General features: G+C 37.7%; 2 protein-coding genes across 9 annotated transcripts; both read left to right on the top strand.

Moving 5' to 3' along the window:
- The first annotated feature begins 123 nt into the window (after window positions 1–123).
- Window positions 124–20,845, top strand: LOC105222049 (uncharacterized). Of its 8 annotated transcripts, none has more exons than XM_049447392.1 (9): window positions 125–279; window positions 13,119–13,681; window positions 16,303–16,624; window positions 16,737–17,140; window positions 17,227–17,348; window positions 17,417–17,532; window positions 19,149–19,266; window positions 19,331–19,637; window positions 19,709–20,845. In XM_049447392.1, exons 2-9 carry the CDS (start codon window positions 13,381–13,383, stop codon window positions 19,810–19,812), a joined length of 1,794 nt encoding a protein of 597 aa, XP_049303349.1. In that variant the 5' UTR covers window positions 125–279; window positions 13,119–13,380; the 3' UTR covers window positions 19,813–20,845. The 8 variants fall into 8 exon arrangements, with proteins under 8 accessions (XP_049303334.1, XP_049303349.1, XP_049303337.1 ...); XM_049447388.1 differs by lacking the exon at window positions 125–279 and adding an exon at window positions 9,238–9,536; XM_049447382.1 differs by lacking the exon at window positions 125–279 and adding an exon at window positions 9,238–9,540.
- A 2,963-nt stretch (window positions 20,846–23,808) lies between these two features.
- LOC105222050 (PITH domain-containing protein GA19395) lies at window positions 23,809–25,168 on the top strand. The gene is made up of 5 exons (XM_011199230.4): window positions 23,809–24,109; window positions 24,173–24,294; window positions 24,356–24,460; window positions 24,803–24,888; window positions 24,957–25,168. Exons 1-5 carry the CDS (start codon window positions 23,909–23,911, stop codon window positions 25,079–25,081), a joined length of 639 nt encoding a protein of 212 aa, XP_011197532.1. The 5' UTR covers window positions 23,809–23,908; the 3' UTR covers window positions 25,082–25,168.
- The last annotated feature ends 2,269 nt before the right edge of the window (window positions 25,169–27,437 follow it).

The raw sequence follows: 27,437 nt of genomic DNA, 5'->3' as shown, positions 1-27,437 counted from the left end.
GGCTACAAAAACAAATCAACAACAACAACAATGATCACAACAATAACAGCAACATTGCAGTCATTTTGCAGAGCGCTTACTATCTTATCGTTTGGCGGAGGGAAGGGTCAGCCAGCCAGCTAAATTCGTGCAGGGACCGAACAGCGCTGAGTTGATAGCTTCAATTCGTTGTAAATTTTCCGGCATAACAGACGCGACTTTCCGCACAACGCGTACGAAATTTTTGCAATCGCTTGCAAACAAACGCTGAAAAAGCAAATAAAACGCTCCTTATTAGCTGTGCGTATGTGTTTTGTTGTTAATATTTTCCACTCTTGTGGTTTTGCAATTAATTGTGCTGTGTTTGCGTAATGTGGCAGCAATGTTGGTGGCAAGTGGTGCTGCGTAGCACCGAAAAATCGCACACACGTTACAAGTGTATCGATCGGGCAGTGAAAATTGTTTGGTTTCAAAAAGGAATTTGTGCTAATTAGTGTAACATGCCGTTAGATTGCAGCCAACCACAATCGCTTCCAACTAAAAACGCGTTACTTAATTGCGGAAAATTTGATATTCGATACACACATATACATATGTTCATATGTATAGCTTTTACGATTTGAGCTGCACAAACAGATACATTTTCCCAAGCTACATACTAGCGCTGCATATATTCACTATATTCTGTAGTGCTCGTGCATTTACAGTTACTCACTCATATGGCGCCGAAATATGCTCGTCGTGGCGCTGCGATTGATTGTGGTGGCAAGTAGCTCGCAGTAAACACTGGTCAATGCTGGCCACCTGTGCGCCCAGCTGCCCACTGCTATCGCACCGGATACACATTTCAGCTGCCATTCACTCGGCCAGTGCTTCCACTCACCGCACCCGCACATCCGCACATCCACGCGCATACACACGTGCATTTGTATGTACGAGTAGTCATGAATGTGCTTCGAAAAATCGTAGTAAAATTACTTGAGATATGCTGTGCAAAAAAGCCTCGAACGAACGCAGCCGAAGCAGCTGCGTATTTATGTAAACACGAATTTGTTCGAGTAATTTAATGTGCCGGCTTTTTTACGAGCTCGAGCCAGTGGAATTGTAGTGAAAATGTTACAAAGCAAATCAATTGATTACAATGATGAAAATTACTTACGAAGTATTTATGGACTTACACAACAAAAATCGATTTTAAAATCTAATTTGCAAATTAAAGGCTATAAACATTAACTGGTTATATAACAGCCCTATGTTCCACCTAGGAACTACGGGAAAATATATATATAACGGATCATAGTTGCCATTTTTATACTCTCGCAACAAAGTTGCTAAGGAGAGTATTATAGTTTTGTTCACATAACGGTTGTTTGTAAGTCCTAAAACTAAAAGAGTCAGATATAGGGTTACATACATACATACATATTTATAAATTATCAGGATGACGAGAAAAGTTGAAATCCGGTTGACTGTCTGACTGTCCGTCCGTGCAAGCTGTAACTTGAGTAAAATTTGAGATATCTCGATGAAACGTTGTGGGTTCCGTAGTACAAAAAAATACGAGTTTGCAGATGGGCGTAATAAGATCACTGCCACGCCCACAAATAGCCATTAACCGAAAACATACAAAGTGCCATAACTAAACTAAATTAAGACATAAAGCTGTAATTTAGTATAGAGGATCGCAGTAGCAAGGGGAACCTATTTAATATGTAACATTTGCTCTTCATTTGCCCTATATAAAAAAAATGGCCTTGGAAATAATGACCTACATTATTTATAACCTAAAAATGGTTAAACTCAAGAAATTTGAACACCTGCCAGTGCCGTTTGCTGTGCGCTCGGAGCAGGTAAAAAAAACTCGCTCAATTCCTTACTGGCTGACTTGAATAACTTTCCAAAATCATAAAACTTATTAAGGAGAACCGTAAGAATTTATCAACATATTTCTCTTTTGTTATAAACTTTTTAGTGTATGTAATAAAGGCAAATCTTCATTTAGAAGGATTTGTACTTCAAACTTATCAATGACTTTAAGTTACTTCCTGATAAGACTATGGGTTCCTATGGTTTACTTAAAATATAAAACTTATGAGCTTATCAAAAGTTATTTCTGTCCCAGTATCATCAGGAGATAAAGTCGGGGCTCCGCTGTATACCTGGTGTTTACTACTGGACGGATGGACCCCACGAGAGCTTGGCGAGCTCTGCTCTGCAACTAACACTCACACTCGCAAAAACATTCCGGTCCGAAGTAAATTGGAAAAGATCTAGTGACCCCTTCGCCCTGCCAAAAGGTTAGCGTTTCCTCAATTGTAGGGATTTTAACAGTTGTGCAATGGTAATCTAGATGAACCATCAAGAATAGAAACAAAATACCTAAGCAGAGTTTAAATGGCTTTGTCAATTCCTCCATCATTATTGAACTTTTTGTATACACAATTTTTCAAAATTGCAATAGGATCGTACTAATTATACGAAATATGACAGCAAACATACAATCGTAGCCGTACAATAGTTTTTATAAACATTTGATTACATAGCTAAAGAAGTTTCTGATAAACCATACAAATATTTACCCGATTTTCGCTGTGTGAATAATAAGATCTTGTTAGAAAATGATTTGTCTCCCGAGGAGGCGGAACGTTTTCACAGTAATAGACAAATGATGCAGTACTATTTTACGGTCTTAGCCTTTATTCATAATACCAACTATTTTAACAGCAGACCTCACTCCAAATGACGCAGTACAGTCCCATATCAAACAAGTAAAGAAGGGGTAAGTTCGGGTGTCACCGAACATTTTATACTCTCGCATGATAAGGTGATAATCGAGATTTCATTATCCGTCATTTACATATTTTTTTATTTTGGTTCCTAATGTATATACCTACTCGTATTATACAGAGAAGACATCAGATGGATTTCAAAATAACGTTATATTGGAAGAAGGCGTGGTTGTGAACCGATTTCGCCCATATTTCGTACATGTCATCAGGGTGTTAAAAAAAATTTTATAAACCGAGTTTCACTGAAATCGGTCTAGTAGTTCCTGAGATATGGTTTTTGGTCCATAAGTGGGCGACGCCACGCCCATTTTCAATTTTTAAAAAAAAGCCTGGGTACAGCTTCCTTCTGCCATTCCTTCTGTAAAATTTAGTGTTTCTGACGTTTTTTGTTAGTCGGTTAACGCACTTTTAGTGTTTTTCAACATAACCTTTGTATGGGAGATGGGCGTGGTTATTATCCGATTTCTTCCATTTTTGAACTCTATATGGAAATGCCGGAAGGAAACGACTCTATAGAGTTTGGTTGACATAGCTATAGTAGTTTCCGAGATATGTACAAAAAACTTAATAGGGGGCGGGGCCACGCCCACTTTTCCAAAAAAAATACTTCCAAATATGCTCCTCCCTAATGTGATCCTTTGTGCCAAATTTCACTTTAATATCTTTATTTATGGCTTAGTTATGACACTTTATAGGTTTTCGGTTTCCGCCATTTTGTGGGCGTGGTAGTGGGCCGATTTTGCCCATCTTCGAACTTAACCTTCTTATGGAGCCAAGAAATAAGTGTATTAAGTTTCATCATGATATCTCAATTTTTACTCAAGTTACAGCTTGCACGGACGGACAGACAGACATCCGGATTTCAACTCTACTCGTCACCCTGATCACTTTGGTATATATAACCCTATATCTTACTCTTTTAGTTTTAGGACTTATAAACAACCGTTATGTGAACAAAACTATAATACTCTCTTTAGCAACTTTGTTGCGAGAGTATAAAAACTATCACCGTCATTCTTTGCAGCTTGTGAACTAGAGATGTTTTGCCAGTACTACTATGAGCCGTCTTAAGTTACCTGTTTCTCGTAATAAATATACCAGTCTTCTAACACTGGGGCTCACGACTTGTAGACATTTTCATAACCTCCTGTATAGTGTAAGTAATGGGTGATCCAAATAAAGGTATTCTTTTCTATAGTCTTTTTTGACAGATCACGCGCGAGTCGTCTCAAACTGTTGTATTTTTATACTCTCGCAACAAAGTTGCTAAAGAGAGTATTATAGTTTTGTTTACATAACGGTTGTTTGTAAGTCCTAAAACTAAAAGAGTCAGGTATAGGGTTATATATACCAAAGTGATCAGGGTGACGAGTAGAGTTGAAATCCGGATGTCTGTCTGTCCGTCCGTCTGTCCGTCCGTCCGTCCGTGCAAGCTGTAACTTGAGTAAAAATTGAGATATCGTGATGAAACTTGGTACACGTATTTCTTGGCTCCATAGGAAGGTTAAGTTCGAAGATGGGCAAAATCGGCCCACTGCCACGCCCACAAAATGGCGGAAGCCGAAAACCTATAAAGTGTCATAACGAAGTCATAAATAAAGGTATTAAAGTGAAATTTGGCACGAAGGATCGCGTTAGGGAGGGGCATATTTGGACGTAATTTTTTTTGGAAAGTGGGCGTGGCCCTGCCCCCTAATAAGTTTTTTGTATATATCTCGGAAACTACTATAGCTATGTCAACCAAACTCTATAGGGTTGTTTCTTTCAGGCATTTCCATATACAATTCAAAAATGGAAGAAATCGGATAATAACCACGCCCACCTCCCATACAAAAGTTATGTTGAAAGTCACTAAAAGTGCGTTAACCGACTAACAAAAAACCTTAGAAACACTAAATTTTACCGAAGAAATGGCAAAAGGAAGCTGCACTCAGGCTTCTTTTAAAAATTGAAAATGGGCGTGGCGTCGCCCACTTATGGCCCAAAAACCGTATCTCAGGAACTACTCGACCGATTTCAATGAAATGACATGTACGAAATATGGAGGGATGGTCTTCTTCCAATATAGCGCTATTTTGAATTCTATCTGATGCCTTCTCTGTATAGTACAATATATACATTAGGAACCAAAATAGAAAAATATGTAAATGACGGATAATGAAATCTCGATTATCACTTTATCATGCGAGAGTATAAAATGTTCGGTGACACCCGAACTTAGCCCTTCCTTACTTGTTTTATTCAGTATTGTGTGGCATTTCATCATGGAAAGTATTAAGCCTGAACAACGTTTACAAAACGTTCAACTTTATTATGAAAATTCACGTTCTGTAAATGTGTTTCGCGCCCTTAGCTCAAATTATGGTCACCATAACCGACCTACTGAACATAACTACTATTCGCAACACCATCACGCATCTTGAGACCCAGCATTCATTATTGGATAATATTCGACCAAATAGACCACTCCAGCACGCAGTGAAGAAAATATAGCAACCGTTGCTGAGAGTGTAGACGAAGACCTTGGAGAGTCGATTCGGCGAAGTTCGCAGCAACTTAGACTAACGTATGGAACGACATGATGCATTTTACGTTGAAATCTTTAATTAAAAGCATACAAAATACATATTGTGCAAGACCTGAAGCCGCTCAACCTACCCAATGGGTATGTAACCAAGCAAAATGGCGGCATTTGGGGCGAAGAGCAGCCTGAAGAAATTCAAGGACTGCCATTTTATCTAGAAAAAACGGTTTGGTGTGGCTTATGGGCCGGTGGAATCATCAGTCCATATTTCGTCAAAAATTATGCCGGTGATAACATAACTGTTAAGGGCCATCGTCGACGACATTTGTTTTCAACAAGGCGTTGATTGATGCGATGTATGGGAAGTGGATACATCGCATCAATCAACGGATTTATTGAGAAAACACTTCGGTGAACAAATAATTTCGCGTTTTGAGCCGGCCGATAGACCATTAGGATCGTGTGATATCACATCGTTTGACTTTTTCGTTTGGCGATATGCAAAGTCTAAAGTCTATGCGGACAATCCGGCTTCGATTCAGGCCTTGGAGCAAAACTTCACGTGTCTCATTCGCCAGTTACCAGTCGAAATGCACGAACGAGTCATCGTAAATCGGACTCAATGGATAGACTATCTGAGACGAAGCCGCTGCCAACATCTTCAAAATTGAATGATAATAAACATTTCCCATTAAATTTAAATTTCTGTGTTTTTTCTTTATAAAAATAGCGAACCTCGAAATGGATCACCCTTTATACTTAGTAGTATGAAATACCAGAATCAGTCCTTAGTGAAGTTAACACCTAAATCATCAACTGATAGTACTGAAATTATTATTCTACTTCGGTGTTTTAAACGATGATTGTTGTTAAAATGATGAGTTTCAAAAAGACAAAATTATCGCAACTTAACATGAAATGCAATGAAAGAAGCAAAGGTTTTTGACTGACTGACATTTAAATACCTTCGATTATATTCACCCAACAGTAGTTTGTAACAACTCAACCTAGTCAAAGACATTGTGAAAAGGACAAAATTGATCACAATCCTTCACCTTACAGTATATAAATCAAGGGCACATTACGTTATCGAAATATAACTTTAGACAGAGAGCATTTTTTTAAATGATATATCGTGAAAATCGATTACATCGGTTCATTATTTTCCTCAGCTCTCATATATGTACATATATACCAGAAAGACTTTCGAACTTCCAGTTGACTTTATACCATATGTATATACTGGTTGCATTTTTTATTCGGGATCAACACTAGGGCAGGCAGGTGGCAATCTGGAAACTCACAATTTTATAGTAAAGTTTGATATTTTTGATGGTATGCATTCTGAGAACGTTTTGACATAGAAGTGCTATTTGTGTTCTTTACAGTAACTTAAAATATTCTTTTTGACCAAAAAATGGTATTAAGTCTTGAACATTTTCGCAAGATTATTTTTTACAACTTTCAACGTGGATTAACTCAACAAGAGTACACAAATTAACCTAATTCAAACCAGTGTTTATCGATGGTATGGTGAATCCATACGAGGACGCAGGTCACTCCAAGCGGGATTTTGTAAAGGTTTTCCAAAATTAGTTATTGTTCCGGAAATTACTGATGCTGTGCGCAAGATCACTCTTTACCACGACAATGTAAACGCTCACACATCGACTGAAACAACTGCAGCTAATTTGTTGAAGTAATCCACCACATGGTCTTGACTTGGCACCGAATGACTTCTTTTTATTCCCTTATGTTGAAGATAAACAAAGAGGTTAAGGTTTTTCGACACCTGAAGGACAGTTGATGCGTTCAAATCTCATATTTTATAAACCCCTTAATCAGAGTGTCAAAAGGGTTTCGAAAATTGGTTCAAACGTTCAAATAGAAAATATTTTGATCAACAATAAAGCGATTTTCGATTTTTAAAATTTGTTTTTGTTCTCTAATCCCAAACGTATCTTAAAACAAGAAAAAACTGTAACTTCTGCTGCACCGAAGCTAATATACCCTTCACAGTGGTATTTCTTTTAGTAACTATGTGCCCAGTTTGTATGGAAGCTATATGCTATAGGGAGCCGATCTGAACAATTACTTCGTATATTACGTTCTTATCTTAGAAAATAACCTGTGCCAACTTTTGTGAAGATACATTGTCAAATGTGAATACAGTGTGTTCCATACAGTTTGTATGGCAGCTATAAGTTATAGTGGTCCGATATTTGCAGTTCCGAAAAATTAGCAGCTTTTTGAAGAGAAAATGACGTTTACAAAATTTCAAAACGATAACGAAAAAGATGCATTTTTAAGTATTTACTAGCTTCCATCCAAAGCTAAGCCCTTTATTACTATATTTTCGCTATTTTTTATTCACCACACAGTAAAATACGCACCAATGCACACATAAATATTTTGAAAGTTCCATAAGCTCATTAATACGAGTATACAATATTATGCCTTATACGAAAATGAGATCATAGGACTATAAAAGTTTGTTTATTACCGCCACATTCATCATCATTATGATTCACTAAGCGTCTATTCCTCACACAATACTTTTAATATACAACGAACTTTCCGCACATTTCGACCCTGCCACGATGATGAGCGGGCGATTAGGCAAAGAACACGGTGCGTTTGTGAGCTACTCTAGATTGTGGACGCGAGAAGGCAAGGGCGATTGTCTAGAATGAAACAGTGGCTTAAGTGTGGTCCAACATACTGAGCGCCCAACCGGACTCCAGCGCACAACTTCACTAAAAATAGACGTCGAAAAATGTGCGAACGTGAACTGCATTTTAAACAGCGGCGACGGCCAGCAGTGCGGCTGCAGCACTTGTCACATAAGAACGGGAATGCAGACGCACTCTATTATTATACAACGCGTTGATAAACGGTGGAGTGATAACAATCTCTCCTTCAGTCAGTGTTCACAGTTGATGTTGCAACGCAGTTGCGGTATTTTTATCCGCTATGCTATGATGCTGATTGCTACAAGCGAACGCTGAAAAACCTGATATGCCATAATTGAAGATTGCCAACAATAAATCAGTAGAGGTGGGACGGCGGACCGCTGAACAGCAGCGCCCACAGACCAGCAAGCGAAGCAGTCAACACCGGCCGGACAGGCGACGTCAGTTACGTTATTTTGCGTTGATAAATGATGAAAGCTTCTCTGAAACACACCGATAAATACTCGTATTCGACGGTTACAAAATTTAAGGTGAATCGGAATCGTAGCTTAATTTTGGCCGCGCAAGAAAGATCCAATACTGTTCGGCAATTCGATTCCTGCTTTTGGAAAAAAAACGTGTAGGGAAATCAAAGAGCGCTTGGGTGCTATAGACGGTGAGTCAACTTCTAATATCACCAATTTTAACGTGGTCACGTTAGTTTTAGATAAACCACGATTATAACGAAAGATAACGTGAAAGAGTCTACGATCTAATATTACAAGCATGCCGATCAAAGGTAGAAGAGACATCTGAGGTAGTAGGCATCTCAATTTGGACAACAAGCGTAACCGTAAGAGCACTTTTTAGATTCAGGCACCATAGTCGTATAAGGCTTCGAACATCAGTTCGAAACCCCATCTACCGTGTTCTCTAGACCAAGAATGAGGAGGTTCGTTCTTTTGTAAGCCACGTACTTGTGGGATCGTCCGCGTAGACAACTACACTGACAGACCGTCATACAGACAAAGCAGGCATGCTGACAGTCACTGGCGAACTTGCATAGAAGCGCGACTTTTTTCGGTTACACAATTTCGCAAAGGCATAATCATGAATAATGAGCGCTGACCAGCGCTGCCACAACACCTTCATCGTCGCCGTCACCGCCACCGCCACAGCCCCATAAGCAAAACTTGTACCCACAAGTATCTACATATGGACATAATTTGGAACGCACGGTAGCCGCCAGCCGTGAGCCGCTACAACGGCAGCGCAACTGACGCGCGGCCAGTACAAATTGAGAATTTGCTGAGCGCGGACGACGAAAAAATCTGAACGGCGGACACAAAACGCAAACGAAAGCAGTGTTATTAAGTGAATTGAAGTGGAAGTGCAGGAAGAAGCAGAACCGAGGCGCAAGAAAAAGAAGCAGTGCAAATAGAATTCAATTGAACATTTAAATTGGATGTTGAATTGTGAAAGGCGAATTGAAATTAAAATTAAAATTGGGTGTAATTGGTGTAAAAAGGCGCACCACCTTCTGTCCGACCGACAGTTGAATGTTTACTCCACGTAGGTATGCCCAACGGCGGGTGCGGGCGAGTGCATCCGTTAGAGTGAAGGAGTGCATTGCAGTGGCAGGCAGGCTTTCGATTTGATTACTGCGACTGTAGGCAACGGACAGACCGTGATTTCAGTGGCAATTTACCGTTGCACATGCAAGTTGCGGAAGTGAACGCGGTTTCCGAAAGCTTTAATTGTGCTTGAAGTGCACTTTGCAGTGAAATAAAACGGATTAATCCAAAATTCAAAAATCTTGTTGAAATCGAATCTTAATGTCTATCACGAAGAGTGCTCCGCGCTGCTAATTGCGATTTTATCAAAATATTTACGCAGTTAATTTCATTGTGGCATCATCTTCAATTTAAATCCATTTAATTTATCGCTGTTCCGCTATAATCACAAGCACGAACAACTAGTGCACAAATATATAAATATATGTACAACTAAATAAGACAGCACTTTGGTGCAGACTTTACTCATATAACAGCACCAACACCCACACATCTAATATGGTCCATAAGTAACTATATGCACATGACGCTCTTACTAAACTACGCTCGAAAACTAACGGTATGTACATACGAGTATGTGTGCCTGAAATACATCCAGCACACATCTAACAAATGGACGACATGACCTGCGCTGCGGCGCTGGCCCAACTGTCCCCGAACAGCCTTGTATGCGATCAAATTTAAGTGGCCACTCAACCATTCTGCTCAACGTGACGTCTGCCCGTGCAGCAGCCATCTCCGACCCCACTTTTTGTACTCTGCCGTCCGGCATTGTGATTATTTGTTTATCTCGTAAAGTGTTTTGCTCTTCTTCTATTTACTATTCTCTTTCATTAATCCCGTTTGCATACTATTTTATTTCTAGTTTTATGTGATCAAGCTCGTTGCGTGTACTCGTACTTACATATAGTACATAGCTTTCATTGTTTGACGACTCAAGTTTTTTGTTGACGTGCTGCCTAGCCAAAACGTAGACGCTTCGTCAACATTGCCAAAAAAGAATTTTTTGTTAGATGTTTAGCCGAGTTTTCGCTGAGTTCTACTGTTCGAAACTTTCAACCATTTTATTGGAACTCTTAATAAGAGGTACCCATACCTAGCCAAATAAGTACATACTTATGTAGGTATAGAAATAATTGAAATAGTGGACGACTTGATCTCTGAAAAGAAGATTCAGTTCCTTCAATGATTTTTTGACTCAATGGTTGTTAGAGGAGCAGCTCGGGTTCTGGAACACTACATCGTGATAGGACCTGAAAACTATTTTGAGATAATATGACAAAAACGAAAATGCTTCTACTTTAATTGAAAAGGAAATTAAGTAGCATGGTAAGGACTCATGAGATTGTGCCTTCAGAAACAGAAACAGAATGCCAAGCATGGAGGAGGATAATGAAAAAAATTTTAAATTTCTACTGCGATTGGATTGTTTTCACCCGGTGTTCCAGTGTTCAAATTAAAAAGAAATTGGACAGCTCTAGTGAGTTTGTGAATTTTATTAAGTTCATCGATTTTTGAGTGGTCCTCAATCGACTTCCGGGAGTCGATACAAATGTAAAGAGAAAATGAATGTAAAATTAAGTATGAATTTCCATATAATATTTTTATAATTGTGACTAGGTATCTAATTCTGATGCTTTCTCCAGTTCCTTCGTCGTGTTCCAGCATCTCGCTCATATCTACTTCCTTTCACTTTCTTCATGTGTCATCGTTAATGCCAGTAGGTTGTGACTTCCAAGCGAATGGTACTTTTGGCAATATCACCAGCTACTTCATTTCTCGAAACCCCTTGTGGGCTGGAACACAGTATACATATATGCAGCCGCTTCTGCCAGCCACTTTATCTACTAACTCCCTAATTCTAAGTAAATTATCTGCCGCTTCTTTATATCGTGTTCAGCGTTATCAGCTATCTCAACAGTTTTCCTGGACGCACAGGCTTCTGCCTGGAAGATATTGCAGTTTTCCGGCAACTTAAATGATCGCCTGAGATCTAGCTCCGCGCAATAGAACCCAGCGTCCAATTCATCAGCCATTTTTGATGTTCAAAGCACCGCTACTTTGCCGTCCACCTTCGTTTAGAGTGACTTATAATATTCTCTCTCTGATAAAGGATTCATCCACCTACTCCGTATTTATCGAGTTATGCTCAAAGGGTCTTTTAAAAAATCCACTTAACGCCGTCAAACCTGCAGCTGATTTCGCTGGCGAGCTGTGTTTGTTCCAACGGTTTCCTATATGATTTATACTGACAGCGGTCCACCACAAATCAAGATGCTGCCAATTCATAAGGACAGGTAACGTACCTCATGATGATCCTAGCGTCTTAGAACAGGGTTAGAGATCTCCACAGGTCTTTTTCACCCTCTCTTCCACATTCAGTTTCCACGTCAGTTTACTATTCAAAATTACTCCCAGGTACTTGTTATGATCCCTAGTAGTTAGCTATACCCTTGGAGGTTGAGATCTTGGTCCACTTAGTAAAGAGTTCATAACCGGATTGCAGGTGTTCGAATTTTTGGAGGCTATTCATCACGCTACTCGTTTAGGAACTTATAGCTATGTTGCCTGCATACGCTCTCAGTTTGCGTGCTCTTCTTTCAGATGCTCGTTTCCTACAAGTGACCACAGTAGAATCGGCAGTACAACTGAGGAATTCCTATTTATGTTAATCTGAACAATTATTAGTAGAGTACATCTCCATGTTGTAATGGCGGACTCTATCTCGGCAAGCTACAAACTATTATTGAAAAATATTCGTTAGGTAACAGCTCTCTTACTACTTATTAATTTTTGTTAACAACTTGTCTACTAACCGCAAGAGATCTTTCATGATATTCGCGCCATAAATTCTTACCACCTGTACATTTGAGCAGCTCGCTATTTACGCGCTCAAATATTGCATTTTTGTCTATTATTGTAATTGTCATTTATATATGTACGTGATTGACATAACAAAGCTTTTCAAATACCATTCGCGTGCGTCGGTGACAAGTCTTACACAACACATGAGTGCTGCGCAGAAAAACATATGAACCAAGTAGCACACTCTGGAGACAAACGTTATTGGTAACGAGTGAGTCGTACTTCTATTGCAAGTGCTCGCCGATCGACACACAAAAAGCCGCAGAAGCCGAAACGACAACTCCGTTAATGACGGCAACTCGGTCTAAAGTGGGAAAGCGCACCAAGCACACTGTGTGGCGAGTGCGCAATTTGGGAAAACTTTGCTAGACAAAAGCGAAAGACTGCCAACTAAACCGGTTGGCGGCTGGCAAAAACTCCGGAAAATTTTCAGTAGTTATTTTGTGCTAATTTTATTGTTGTTTTGTGTTGTTGCGTCGTGTGCCACTATACAAAATATTTTCTTGATGTGATCACAACAGTTTGCGATTTGAAAGTCGCTCGCTACAAAACGTTTTCGGCTTCCCAACCGCGTGCCAGCACAAACGCCTGCCTGCGCGGCATACTAATACCCAACACCACTTGATGGTTTGATTTAAGTATTCTAGCGTCAAGCGCTAAATATATGCAGACAATAAAATCAGCTAAAACATTTGTCATTGTTTTGTCTTCACAGCAAATATAGCGATGTAAGGCGACAGAAGCGCGCGCCCATTCTTCAGCTCAGCAATTGCAACGCCTGCGCAATAATGAACAAATTAGTAGTGCCATAACAATAAAATAACTGCAAAAGGCAACAACAAGTACATGTGTTTCCATTAACAATTTCGCTTGTCAAAAACGGTGAATTAAATTAACATAACAAAATAAAACAAAAAGATTCTCAATACGCACAAATCGGTTGAGGAAATAATTCCAACGCGTGTGAGTTATAGAAAATGAGCAATCAAATTTACGGGCGCCCGTCGGCGACGAGCGTCACCGTAATGGTGCTGATCTGTGCAGCAGCGATTGGCGGCGTGTCTGCCGATGGTGCCGACGTCGGTACTGCCGCACAATTGGATCCAGCATTGAAGAATATCAAATATATCGAGAACAAAGTTATACCAGATGTCAAGTCATTGGCCAATGAGCGTCCAAGGGCCGAGGGCGTCGACGCGGAAAAATGGCAGCAGGTGCAGCGTTTCATGGAGGACGGCATGCCCGTACTGGAGCTCTATGGTTATAAACCTAAAAGAGGTGAGCATATAGTATAGTAAACTGTTCGATAAATACTATCCGCAGTTAGATTACAAATACAGGCAGAAGTTGTGAATATTTCAAGAAGAGATTAAGAATGAAAGATAGTTACCATAGACCCTAGACCTGTAATGTAGTGATGCCCCAGCCTTCATATTCGTCAAACATAACCTCGAATGACTTTTTTTCAAAAATAAAGAGAACCTCGACGTCCCTGTAGTCGATTTATAAAATAGATGGATAGGTTTCAAAGTACATCTCCATAGTCTTCGAGATATTCGCGTTTAAAGTTGAAAATTACTACCATTTTAATTACCAAACATGTATTAAGGCTTGTATATAAATTTTATTGCCTCTAATAGCTTTACAAATGGGTCATCGTGCTTGTTTGCCACATTTTTCCACCAAACATATTCCAAAATTAAATCCGTGGAGTTTTCGGGATTGTTGTAGCTGTCCCTCGCAAAACATCTTTTAATTACGCGCCACTGGGATTCTATTCTCTGCGTATGTGTTCCATCTACCGCCACAAATGGATTGTCCGGATCGCTATGATTTACTCTTCTGTGCTCATACCCGTGATTCGCCAAACCATCGTACGCCTTCCAGCAATCCGTGCTTATTATTGTTCCTGGCGCAACATGCTTCTTAATCAGGAGTATGAGCACCTCCACAGACCTAACATTTCCTGGGCATACCTCCAGCCGCAGATCGTCGCTCCCATCCTCAATCATCCCCAACACCCAGTGACCTTCCACCCTCCTGCCTAAAATGAGAAAAATATATAAGTAATTACCTAATATTGTATATTTTTAACCTTACCTTTATTAAATTTCTTCTTCCCGAATTTATTTTCATCATTTTATTCCCGAAGTCCTGGGACGATAATTAAACATTTCTTTCGTAATAATGTCAAAAATTAAAAACAGTGTGGCAATAAAGGTCAGCTATTGAAAATTATTGTCATAAAATATACATCACTTGACGAACCCTTTTTAAGTTGTACGAATACAAGGGACACTTCTGTGAAACAGGGCTTACTACTATGATCAAAAAATAGTAAAACTTTATTCATAATGTCGTACCCCTCAAAATCATCTACCTTGGCGCCAAATCACTTAACCCAACATTTTTTCCTTTCCTCAAAACAGGTGTTAAAGTCAATTTTCGGACTATCGTTCGATACACATAACGATTAACGTTTAATGTCTTCAATAGACTCTAAAACATTTTTAGCGGAGATAATATTGTATAAGAAAACTGACAACATAATCCTGACTTTTGACGTGGTTTTCGGCTTCGCCTCACCTTTGTCACGATAGATCGTCTGTTTCCGAATCGTAAGCGTACATCCAAGACTCATCGCCAGTAATAATATATTTCCTGACACACTGGTAGTTGGAAAGCATTATTTCACAGACGTTAAAGCGGCGCTGTTTTTCGAAAACATTTAGTAATTTTGGAACCAATCGTGCTTACTTACACCTTAGGCCTAAACCTTTCAAAATGGTTTTCACTGATCCTTCCGATATTTCAACGATGCCAGTTAAATCTTTAACAGCTAATCGTCGATTCTCGAGTTCTACTTCTTTTTTTATTGACGTGTTGAGTATCATTTGATGTAGATGGTCGTCCTGGACGTGGTTCGTCATCAACACGTTCTCAGCCTTCTTTGAATAATTTATATCAATCAGAAACACTTGCTCCCGACAAATAATTATCACCAAAGACCTTTTCCAACAGTCTGAAGGTTTCAGTACAAGAAATTTGATTCGCACGCACAATTTAATGAAATTGAATAATTTCACTCATCGCAAAAATCGACGAATGAAGTTTATGTACTTCAGAAAAACAAACGTATACTAAACACTTATGATTATTTTGAGGTGACATTTCCCACAGATGTCACTGACAGTCATACCAACCTGGAAAAAAAGTGACTGACGACCAAAAATTGCTCAGAATCCAACATTCGAAGGGCGATTATTTCTCGAAAAATCACATTTTAACCACTAACCACTCCCTGTATTCACCTGATATGGCATCGTCCGACTTCTTGTTTTTCGGAAAATAGAATTTACCCATGAAAGGAAAGCGTTAGGCCACTCAAAAAACTTGCACCGGCATACTGGCGGCCACACCGGCCAACGAGCTAAAACACTCTTTCGACATGCTTTTGGACCGTGCTGTATTGAAGCAGAAGGGGACTATTTTGTACAAAATAAATTGATTTTGCCAAAAGAACCATTTCTTCTTTTTTAAGTCCTGTTTACTTTGGAAAGCTCCTTGTATTCTTAGTGGAACTTTTGGTTACATCCAGATTGTAAAAATGGTTTTAGTGCACAAATTGCGCACTTAAAGCTTATAAGTTTCTCAATACAAAACGGAAGGACGAATGGGCATATTTAAATACATTCCTATGAATTAGTTAAATATTATACTAATTTTGATGGTACAAAAACATTTATTTTCTGTATCGTAACACTGAAACCTTATATGAATATCTTATTACGAAGGACCAGTTTGTCAATGTATGACGTGGCCACCGGCCAGTATAACCTATCTTATACGAATATCTATTTTTTAAAATCAATACTTAAAAAAACTCATTTACTCAACAGACACTCAGTTTACCATGATTATACCCAAAATCGATGTACGTACCATCGAAAAGCCACGACTTAAAGAATTCATGTTGGAGCATTTAGTGCCTGGAAAAGTCTATGATAACTTTGCCGATGAAGATGTCTACGGCAATGGCAACGGTCATAAAATCCACTTATATAAAGTGGAAAAGTCACAAAATAGTTTGTGGTTACTAAATGGTTATCTCGTTTTGTACAAAATTCGCTTGAACGATAACTTAATGGCTATTGCAATTGATGGCTACCTTGGTGACCGGAAATCGCCCTATTCCAAACGCAACATACAAGAATCGAATAGGTAAGTGCAAACTTGTTTACGAGTGCTTGAAAACGAAATACCAATTTCACTAAAATAAACTAAAAGTTCGCAAAACTTTTCTCACATACACACTTGAACTTTCAATCTGTAGTCGTTACAATGAACCACAACGTTTGGAGATGCGCAACACCACCACAACGCACGCCAAAATCGAGCCCATACTAAAAGAGTCCAAGTCCAGCCCACTGATGTCCTTCCTCAACAGCATGAAAAGTGGCACCAAAGTTTTTCAGCATTTCCTCTCCAAAAGCAATCTCACACAGATAATGGACGACGGTTCCTACACGATACTCATACCGTCCGACAATGCTTTTCAACGTTGGCATCCCATCGACTGGGGCTTCTATCCATTCAGCGTGCATGAGTTTACCGAGAGTGTGTTGCGTAACCACTTCCTGCCCACACAACATCCGTTGCGCATGGCCGAAGTGAAGAACGCCGACCAGATGGTGGTGCGAACTATGGGCGGCGAGAATGTGGTCTTCCGCGGACATCGTAAGTGCAATTACACAGTTTGTGTTCTTCCTTTTTTTGGCTGGCATCAGTTTGCTGAAATGTAACATCTCTCGCTTCTCTTTCAGCTAGTCCAACTGTGAACAATGTATCTATTATGTCGGACTATGCACTGGTAAATGGCAATCAAGTGTTCCTAATCTCCGAGGTTTTGTTTGTGTCAGAAGCTGTGGTCTCCAAATTGCATCAGGTAAAGTAAAGCAGCAAAATCATTAACGGAGTGTGTGCGTGTATTAATTTACATATATATTCATGCAGATGCACAAGGACAAAGAGACACCACCACTTCTGGCCTTCCCATGGTTTGGCGCGCAGTTTTTATCGCACTCATTTTTGGCATTGGAGCGCGACCCTAGATTTACTCAAATCACAAGGTAATGGCGCTGTTGTTCTTTAATGTTGAGCACAGTCGCAAACATTTAAACTGGAGGTATATATGTGTAGCTAAGATAGCCTGCCCCCAAAGTTCACGATTATGAATGAACCTCTATCTACTTTCTTAACGCGAACTGTTGAGGATTACCAATAAAATATAGTCAGAGGTATAAAGATTTATTTGAAGGTTCAAATATCATATAATTTTGGCTTAACGTTGTGTCAGAATCAAACGGTCTGATTTATAGTACAAAGAACATGTAGTGTATGGGAACTCACTGCTTCTGAACGGGTCCTTGTGTCTTCTACAGAACTCTCCCACAAAGATGGGCAGCAACTGTTTCATTGTCTGAGTCACTGTGAGGAAGGTCTACTACTAAATAAACAATGACTTGCCTAATATAAAAGTTCCTCTCAGTCAATTGGATTCAGGAGATTCTCAATCGCTTTGTTCTTAACCCAGCAGCTTATACCGAGTTTTTCAATAAGAACTCTACAAAAGTTATTTATTTCTGTGAAGTACATTCGATGCCATTATGTATAGAATTTGATTTCCTTTGCATGGCTACCACGGGCACTCTTGCAGAAGTCCAGACGCTGAACTCAATTTTTAACGGTTTTCAAGCATAAATCGGCCGATACTGCTGCAATTTTACGTTCGATATTCGTAAGAAGTTTATCAATCGTCACTGGCTTGTTGGCATAGACCATAGACTTGACGTAAGCCACAGAAAATAGTCTAACAGGGTCAAATCGCACAACCGAGGGGCAAATTAACTGGACCGCCATTCTATTGGAACCACATATTGTCCAAATCCATGTCACTTAAATCGAGCCAAAAATATTCGGGTATTATTGAGCGGTAGCGATTCCCATTAACAGCAACGGGAAGAAGTACGGCCTAATAACACCGCCGGCCCATAAACCGCAGCAAACCGTAATATTTTCGGGATGCAATGGTGACTCATTGAGTACGTGTGGATTGCTGACTAACCAAAAACGCATATTTTGCTTATTGACGAAACCATTCAGCCATAAATGAGCCTCATCGCTGAAATCGATTTTTCTGGAAAAATCCGGATCATTTCCAAGTTTTTGCTCAGGCCAATTCACGAACATACGACGATGCTTGTGGTCAAGCGGTCTCAATCCTTGCGTCAATTTGATCTTGTAAGAATTTAGGCCTTTTTTCGCGAAACTCGCCAAAACGACATCGCAGAGATGCCCAAAGCTTGAGAACGACGAGTGAGAGACTGATTTGGGTCTTCCTCAATTGATACACTAGCGACAGCAATATTCTCGGCACTATAGGCACTTCTTTGTCCCACTGGCACGGGTACATTTTGTACTGTGCCTGTGGATTGAAATTTTTCCACTCGACGCTCAATTGTTCATCTGACTCGACGATTATGACGACCTCTTAAAGTTGAGGCCACAGGCTCCAGTCAAACTATCTTGATGATAAAAATAAGTAAAAGCATTTACTATATACTCAAATACTAAACAATATTTAATACCCTTATAAACTACCGTTAAGGGGACGAAAGTGTTATACCTGCTTATTTGTCGTGTGTGTTCGTAGCAATAGTTGACTTTTTATCACATTTCTTTACAGATACTTGAACAACGCCGAAATAGCGCCACATGTCTCTGGTGCCAATTACACCTTCTTCGTGCCCGAGGACAAAGCTTTTGAACGACTTGGTTTCGACAGACTATCCGACGATGTAATGGTAGGTATAAATCAATTATCATTTGTAAGTATTAACACAAACCTTTACCCATTAACCCTAATAGGCGTCTCCACGTGGCATCAAGATGTTACTCAATCACTTTGTACGCGGACGTCTGTATGATCGTGATTTACGTGATAACGAGGTGTTCGAAACAATTGGTGGTGGCCACATTAAGATCACCCGTAATCCAGGAAGCAATGCAACTAGCGTCAATAACGCTAAAATTACCGAAAGCGAAGTATTCGTCTATAATTTAGGAACAATGTTCTATATCGACGACATACTTTACGCTCATTTGCTACGTGAATACGTCTCGAAGCCGACGAAAACGAGATCTGACCCCAACGGTAGTGGTGGCGGTGGTGGACGTAAGTCTACAGTGTTCAGAGCAAAGTGCTTTTATGAGATTATATTTCTTCTTATTTTCTTTTCCCGGCAGAACGAAATGGCGACTACATTATTGGTGATCAGGATGATGAGTTCGATGACGAGATTATAACGCCGAAGGCACTACCCGTCCAGATTTTTGAACTTCCACAATAGATGCTAATTTGAATGAAATTCAAATTATTTACATTGGTTAAAACATATATAAAATAAGGAGTATTCCAATAATACGTAGTATTTGAGGTTATATTTTCGGGAAGCAAATATGCGTACACACATATTACTTGCGTAAATGTGGCGCCAAGTAGGAGGAGGAGGAGAAGGAGCAGGCCCCATCAACGCCACTGTGTATAGATTGATTTGTATTTTGTTAATTTTATGTTATCGCTCGAACCTTTTTTAATATAAGTTTGTAAATTTTCAATCGAAATCTTGTGAAGTGAAGTGCGTATTTAATTAAAACATACTGGATGGAGAGAGATGCTAAAGCAAATTAACGAAGAGTGAAATTTAAGAGTATACCACAACAGACTATATTAAAACAGATAATTCACGGTCCATAGATACATACATATTTATATGAGGAAACTATTAGAAATTCGATAGCATGAACTTGAAATTTTTGAACTCATAAGCAAGCTAATCGTGTAAATCTAATAAGAAATAATCAATTAAAAGCAAGTAAAAATTAGGAAATCTGCTAAAAATTCATTCAGTAGTGTGGAAACTTTCCTTGTGCTTCGCATTAGTGATTCAATGGATTTCTCTAATATTATGTCCTAGCATACACAAACACATGTTATATAACTATAGTAGTAGTACTTGAGAGGGCATGAAGACGAAAGGCTAGAAAACATTCTGCTAAAAACTTTAGGCAACAACATTAACATATCGTCATATACATAAAATTGATTGATGCAAAATTAGAACAAAAATTGTGAAAGTAAAAATGGCAAATAAACAAAAATATTCCAAAACTCAATTACGTAATATCTCGAACAAAAAATGTGCTGAAAATGTCAAACGGCAAACTGAAAATGTGCGAGAGAGAGTATCTCCAATTGTGACATGAATTTATAACTGTAGCAATATTAAGTAAACAATTTTATATTAACACGAAATTCGATAGTTTGTTAACAATAAAACAAAACATAATATAAATAATAAAACAATAAAGAAGATAAAACCACGCTGATACTTGTTTTTAGCATGAAACCAGGTCCCATGAAATAGGTCCTTTATTTCCGTACTTAAAAGTCAACCCAAAAGCGCACAAAATGGTGACAATTTTTAGTTTGACGTCGGTAAAAATATAAGTACGTACATACAAGATGCGTTCCAAAGCAAACAGGGCTTTATGAATTTAGCGCCCCCTGGTGGCGCCATCTATATGTCGACTGGTGCGTTAGAATCTGCTATCTTTATCGATTGTCTAGTGAAAATTTCATGACATTTCATGGATTGGAAGTAAAGTTATTGCATTTTAAGTGTCAGTATGTTTGTGTTATCGGTACGAAAATGAGCTTCGAACAAAGAGCCAACATTAAATTTTGTTTTAAAATTGGTGGAACTTTTACCAGCCGAAATCATCATTGAAATTTATGGAAATGGAATTCAACATCTTCAAAACATCGATTTATCGCATTTTGACCGAACATTTGGGCTTACGAGAGGTGTGTGCACGGTTGATGAAAGTTGTCGTTTGTTGTACGATAATGTGCCGTCTCATCGATCGATGCTTGTGACCGATTATTTGACCAAAAATCACATTTTAGCCATTAACCACTCCCCGTATTTACCTGATATGGGACCGTGCGACTTCTTCCTTTTCGAAAAAATGCATTTGCCCATGAAAGGAAAGCGTTAGGCCACTCAAAAAACTTGCACCGGCATACTGGCGGCCACACCGGCCAACGAGCTAAAACACTCGTTCGACATGCTTTTTTTTAAGTCCTGTTTACTTTGGAAAGCCCCTTGTACACCAAGATTCAAATAAATAAAGTTGTATTTCTTGAGAGCATGCGCGATTTCCTGCAGATTAATCGTCCTTTTTAAATTTTTATTTTAGACCAAAACTGCGGCCGCGATCATGGACATCGTACAGGACCTTTTCCTTTACATGTAATTTCAACAATTTATTTAACTATTTTGTATTCGTCATGAATATATGTATTTATGAAAAACGGACCGATTAGTTAATTTCAACATAAAAAAATCTCAAAAATCAATGAGGATCACACTGAAACGATCCCTTAATTGAAATTTCACATAAACTCTTGTTTACATTTTGATAAGGGTCCTCATCGTACCAGCTTTTCTTTTGTCTTTTCCAAAAACCAATAGCTTCGTTTGCAGCTGCTCGTAATGAGCTTAAAATGCCGCCACACAGTTCCCTGGAGGAAAGTAAGTCGAGTAGAAAATAGTTCGGCTGTCTGTTGTGATTGCAGCTTCACAACACCGAACCTTCCTTGTGTTTGTTAACGTGCTTTTTTTGTTGCAAAGAGACAGGTGCATATCTTCGCTGCAACAAGATAATAATCCACATCATGCTAGGACCTCGGAGCACACGCACGTCTAAAACACTGGAGACTTGTCTTGCGTCTCTCACAGCATGATCGATCCGATTGGTGGCTTTTCGATCCGGAGACAGCCAGGTAGCGTGATGAATTTTTCTATGCTAGAAACTAGTACTACAGACAACCATATTTCTGGCCTCGGCGAAGTCGATCAACCTCAATCCACTTGGGAAAGTTTCGTCATTAAGATTGAATTCACCGACCGTAGTGCCAAAGATACCTTCTTTTACCACCCTTAAATCGCCAAGCACGAATTGGACATCATGGCGGGGGCAGCTCTCATAGGTGCGCCCCAAGCGCTCTTAGAAGACATATCTGGTCACAACGTTCATCTCTTCCGTCGGGGCGTGGACGATATGGTGAAAAACTTATCTTTATTACGAATTGTGGCTAGAAGACGTTCATCCACCTGGGTAAATGCCAGGATTCGGCAACGGAGTCACTCTCCCACTACAAATTCCACACCGAATTTCCGCTCCTTTATATGGTCACTGTAGCAATTGTCACAAGGACCTACGCGCCGCAGTCCTTGTCGTCGCATGATGTCAGCATTTACTCTTACGCTGGAATTAACCAGTTGGGCTGCGGCAACTTCTCAATTAGGGTACCGGACATTCAAAGTACATGCGCTTGCAATGGTCGTCATCAAAGGCGGGTCTCTCATCCAAGGCTGTTTTCTTCATTTCATTGGTAGTGTTTTTTAGGTGCCGGATCCCTAATCCTGTGCACAACTCTGCGGAGGGAATGTTTCGCTTTCTCAATTTATCTCGCCTTCAAACGGATGCCTCTTGGCTACCCAGAGGGTATTTTCTTGGTCTAAGACCGGAAGTTGTGAGCTGCTTTAGCTATATGTAAAAGAATCGTTTCTGACCACTCCCAAGTAAATGACGCTCAGAGAACTTTTTTCACTTGCGTAAACTTCCACACATGGCTAAAACCTCTTTTACTTCACAAAAAGTATTCTTCTATTATAAAAAGAAAATTAAAATGTCGCCTCTGTAAAAGCTCTTTATTTGTACCTTAATATTTATGCTTATCAAAACTGATTTCTTCATATTCAAAACTGCTGCATACCTTTATATAACTTTTTTAATTAATCGAATCCGTCTTTCCATTCGAAAAATATCACAAATTTAGAAATTTAAGTAATAAAAAAGTCGTCTGGTCAGCAGCGACCCGCTGGGCTAGCAGCATTTTAAGGAAACCCGTATTGGTCGGATTTGTATTAAAAGATAAAGAAAAAGAGACATCTTTGACAGTACTGGTCTGTAAAAAGACAGTTGCGTTAAGTCTTTCCCGGATTTATCGATCATGATAAAAACGTTTGACAAGTTGTTGATTTTGCTCTATGGAGACAACCTTATATAATTGAATCATGATAATAAACCAAGCGTTTCTTATTATACAAGTATTCTAAAAATATTTTCATGGCAAAATCTGGTTAATTAAAAAGTAAATTAAAAAAAACAGTGATGCTGCGAAACGTGTACAAGCTTTTTAGCATTTTACAAGTTTTTAAAGTACCCGTTTGAAGCACATCACTAAGCAGGAAGCTAAATCAGCTGTGATTGCTCTATTGTGAATGAACATTGCATTTAAGAAGCACTGTTTATTTATAAGAAAAAGTGATTAGTAATTTTTAAAATTATTTAAACTCGTTAATAAAAGAAGACACAATGCCACACGGTCACTCGCACAACCACGGACAGGATTGTGGTCATGAAGCCACTGATGTCGACCATGCTCTGGAAATGGGTATCGAGTATTCACTATTCAAAAAAATTGATATGGACAATTTGGAGTGTCTGAACGAAGAACTCGAAGGAAGCGGAAAGAAAGTGTTCAAAGCTTATGAAAATCGCTTGAATCATGCGGATGTAAGTCTTTAAATTTTTTACGTGGTTGTAACTAAAAGGTCAATTTTATTACATCAAACGCAGTTCGTACAAAGTGATGCTGATGAAGAGTTACTCTTCAACATACCATTTACCGGTAACATAAAGCTGAAAGGCATTATAATTGTGGGCGCTAATGACAATACACATCCGAACAAAGTGAGACTGTAAGCAAACGAAATTTATAATGTTATATTATCGAATAAGCACAACAAAATATGTTATTAGTTTTAAAAATCGTCCTAAAATGACATTTGATGATGCACGAGCCAAGGCTGACCAAGAATTTGAGCTGACTAGAGATCCCCGAGGAGAAATTGAATATTCGCCAAAGTAAGTGGAAAGTACATATGTTATATATATATATTCATTTATAATTTTTTTTTATAAAATAAGATTTATTAAGAAAGAAAAGTATTAAACAAACTTTATTTGCCATTAAAAATTTAAAGGTGTCCGATTTTTAGTTATATTTACGAAATAAAATCTGCTTATGGAGATAACAGGGTTTTGCTCATTATCGTTTTAAAAGGCCTTTGCTGTACAATATTGGAAAAATAAATTGCAATATATAAAACAACAAATTGATGAGAAACGTAGTTAATAATATTACAATACACTTTATTTTACGTTATTTGCATTTCATTGATTGATAATTTTTCCGTGTATCCTCAGAGTGGTCACATTCTCTTCGGTGCATCATTTATCATTGCATTTTCCTTCCAATTTCGGCGACGATGCGACACGAATTTACTATATTGGTGAGGTTATGATAATTGAATTTAATTATAATGAAAAAATTTTGACTTTTCACATTTCTTATACAAAGGCCTACGTGGTGAGTTCAGCGAGTCACATTACCATGGCGTAACAATTTGCACCTATGAAGCGCGGCCAAATGTAAGCGACCACAAAAATGAGGCCTTCGATGGAGTTAACCGTACAATACAGTGATAAAGTGGTTTAATTGAATTGCAAAATGTAAAACTAAATTATTTAACGCTTTTTTGATACAATTGAAATTTGAAATAAAATGTTATATATTGCAAAACTATTGATGTATCTTTCTTACTGACCCATTTAAAAGATACATTGATAACAATAATTACGATAGTATTTACCAATTTGTAACTGTTAAACTTGAGGGTATTTTTATTTTGCTTTAGTGGAATAATTCCATTCAGGTGGATATAAATACGACGCTTTTCCTGTTAAGTATAGTTAAGATTAGAAATAATGCATAAATTAAATTAATTTTATTAACATATGAATAAAGTTTATTGATACTGAAATTCTGATTATTAATTAAAAATAATTCTTAAAACTTTTAATCCAAGATACCGTAGTGAAAAACAAAATTATTCCCAAATACGGGACTAAAAATTCTATTTTTTTTAATTTAATAGTAAATTTTTTTTTTTTTATGTAAGAGTAAAAAATTAAAATTTAATTTTTAACATCTTAAATTAAATTTTAATTCACCATTAAGAATCTAATCTTTAGTCCCCATCTTTAAAAATCTACTTTTTAACCCCAACAACTTGGATTAAAAATTAGATTTTCCATTTTTTGTACCGATTTTGGAATTTGTAACCCAAATTTTTTAATTAACAAATTCGCAACCCTATGTGAAGCGCTGTTATGGGAATGAATTTTTTTTGTAGATTTCTCTAACAATTTAAATAGATTGAATAAAACATTTTCCCCCAACACAAAGCTACAAATGAAAGTCAAATCACCATTTTGTGAAATTATTCGTTAATATTTTTAATAATTTTATTTTTAAGATAATCTATTCACTATTTTATTTCATTATCATTATTATCTTATTTTCTTCTTCGCTTATACATTGTGTTTTTTCGCTTCTCGTTTTTATGTTATTTTATTTATTATTATTTTCTTGAGTGTATGCCGTTTTATACGATTTAGTGTATACATACTTCAATTTTATATCTTTAAGATTTTACGTTTTGATCCAAAATTGGTTACTATTACATACTTAGCATGTTACTGACAAAGTTCTGTATGTATGCAAGGTTTTATTAATTTCATATCCGTTTAAATTTTTTTTTGTCTTTTTTCTTTGTTTTTACTAAATGTTTAATGATGGTATGCGACCATTTGCCACCCGCACACTGCTTTTTCGTATGTGTGGAAGTACAAATAGCATAACCATATGTATGTATGTACCAGTATGTATGTATTATATTATTAACAAATGTGTGTTAGGCATATGGATTCGTAGGATGCGGCAAAATCGAAATTTTCTTTATTAATGCATGTATGTATGTATTATTTTTATTTAAAATTCAATAATTTTTATTATTAATTCACTATGTTATTGATTTTTTTGTTATTTATGTGATTATTCAAGCTTTTCTTTGCATACATACATGTACGAGTATGTATGTATGTATATATAGTACAAATGTTTCGTATATAAATGTGCTGCACGCAAACGCATACCATCTGTATGTATGTTTGTAAGTATATTCGTGGACTTGGCGGTGTGCATAAGCGTGTTTATGCAAAATGTTACTGTACATAAATTATTACTCTTATTTACATTATTACTATATATATGCATGTAGTTATATACGTATATATATACATATTTCTATTTATATAATGTTTCATAGATCTCCTTAACCTTTGGATGCACATTGACTTTATTTTTTTTTATATTCATAATTCCCATCTATTTGGAGGTGTTTCAAATGTGTGTATAAATGTAAGCGTGTTGTTTGCATATGTGTTGGGTGAGCTGCATATTTTTTACACACGAGTTTTTATGTTGAAGTTTTGCTATAAAAAAAGTATTTAACCGTTCTCACGCAATATTCAACAAAATCTTCACTTTTCTTGTAAAATTTAATATATATATAATTATAATCCACACATTTCTCTAATATGGCACCCTCTTTGAAATCACAATTTGATATAACCACTTTGGTTAAACAAAATTTGAAGAAAGTAATATTAATTATTGATGTGTGTGTATGTGAATGATTTTTGCAATCGGCTGTGTTTTAAAATATTTGCGTAGATTATTAAAAATGTATCTTAATAAGTTATGTTTAGTATTTATCGTTCGTTTTATTTTATATATAAGCATCTAAAACTGGGTAGTAATGATGTAATGTTAAATGATTGACGACTTTGTAAAATTTGTATTGATTTATATATTGTATTTAATAAATTTGTGCTTCCCTTTTACAAGTAGGATTATTAATCACCCACACAGGCTCAAGCAAATATCTTTAATTGAATAATTTTTAAGATTTTAACATATAACAAGGAGGAATAAAAG

The sequence above is a fragment of the Bactrocera dorsalis genome, chromosome 1, assembly GCF_023373825.1.
Source record: "Bactrocera dorsalis isolate Fly_Bdor chromosome 1, ASM2337382v1, whole genome shotgun sequence".
Lineage (NCBI taxonomy): Eukaryota > Metazoa > Arthropoda > Insecta > Diptera > Tephritidae > Bactrocera > Bactrocera dorsalis.
Note: the sequence above shows the minus strand (reverse complement) of the source record. Positions and strands in the feature narration are given on the sequence as shown.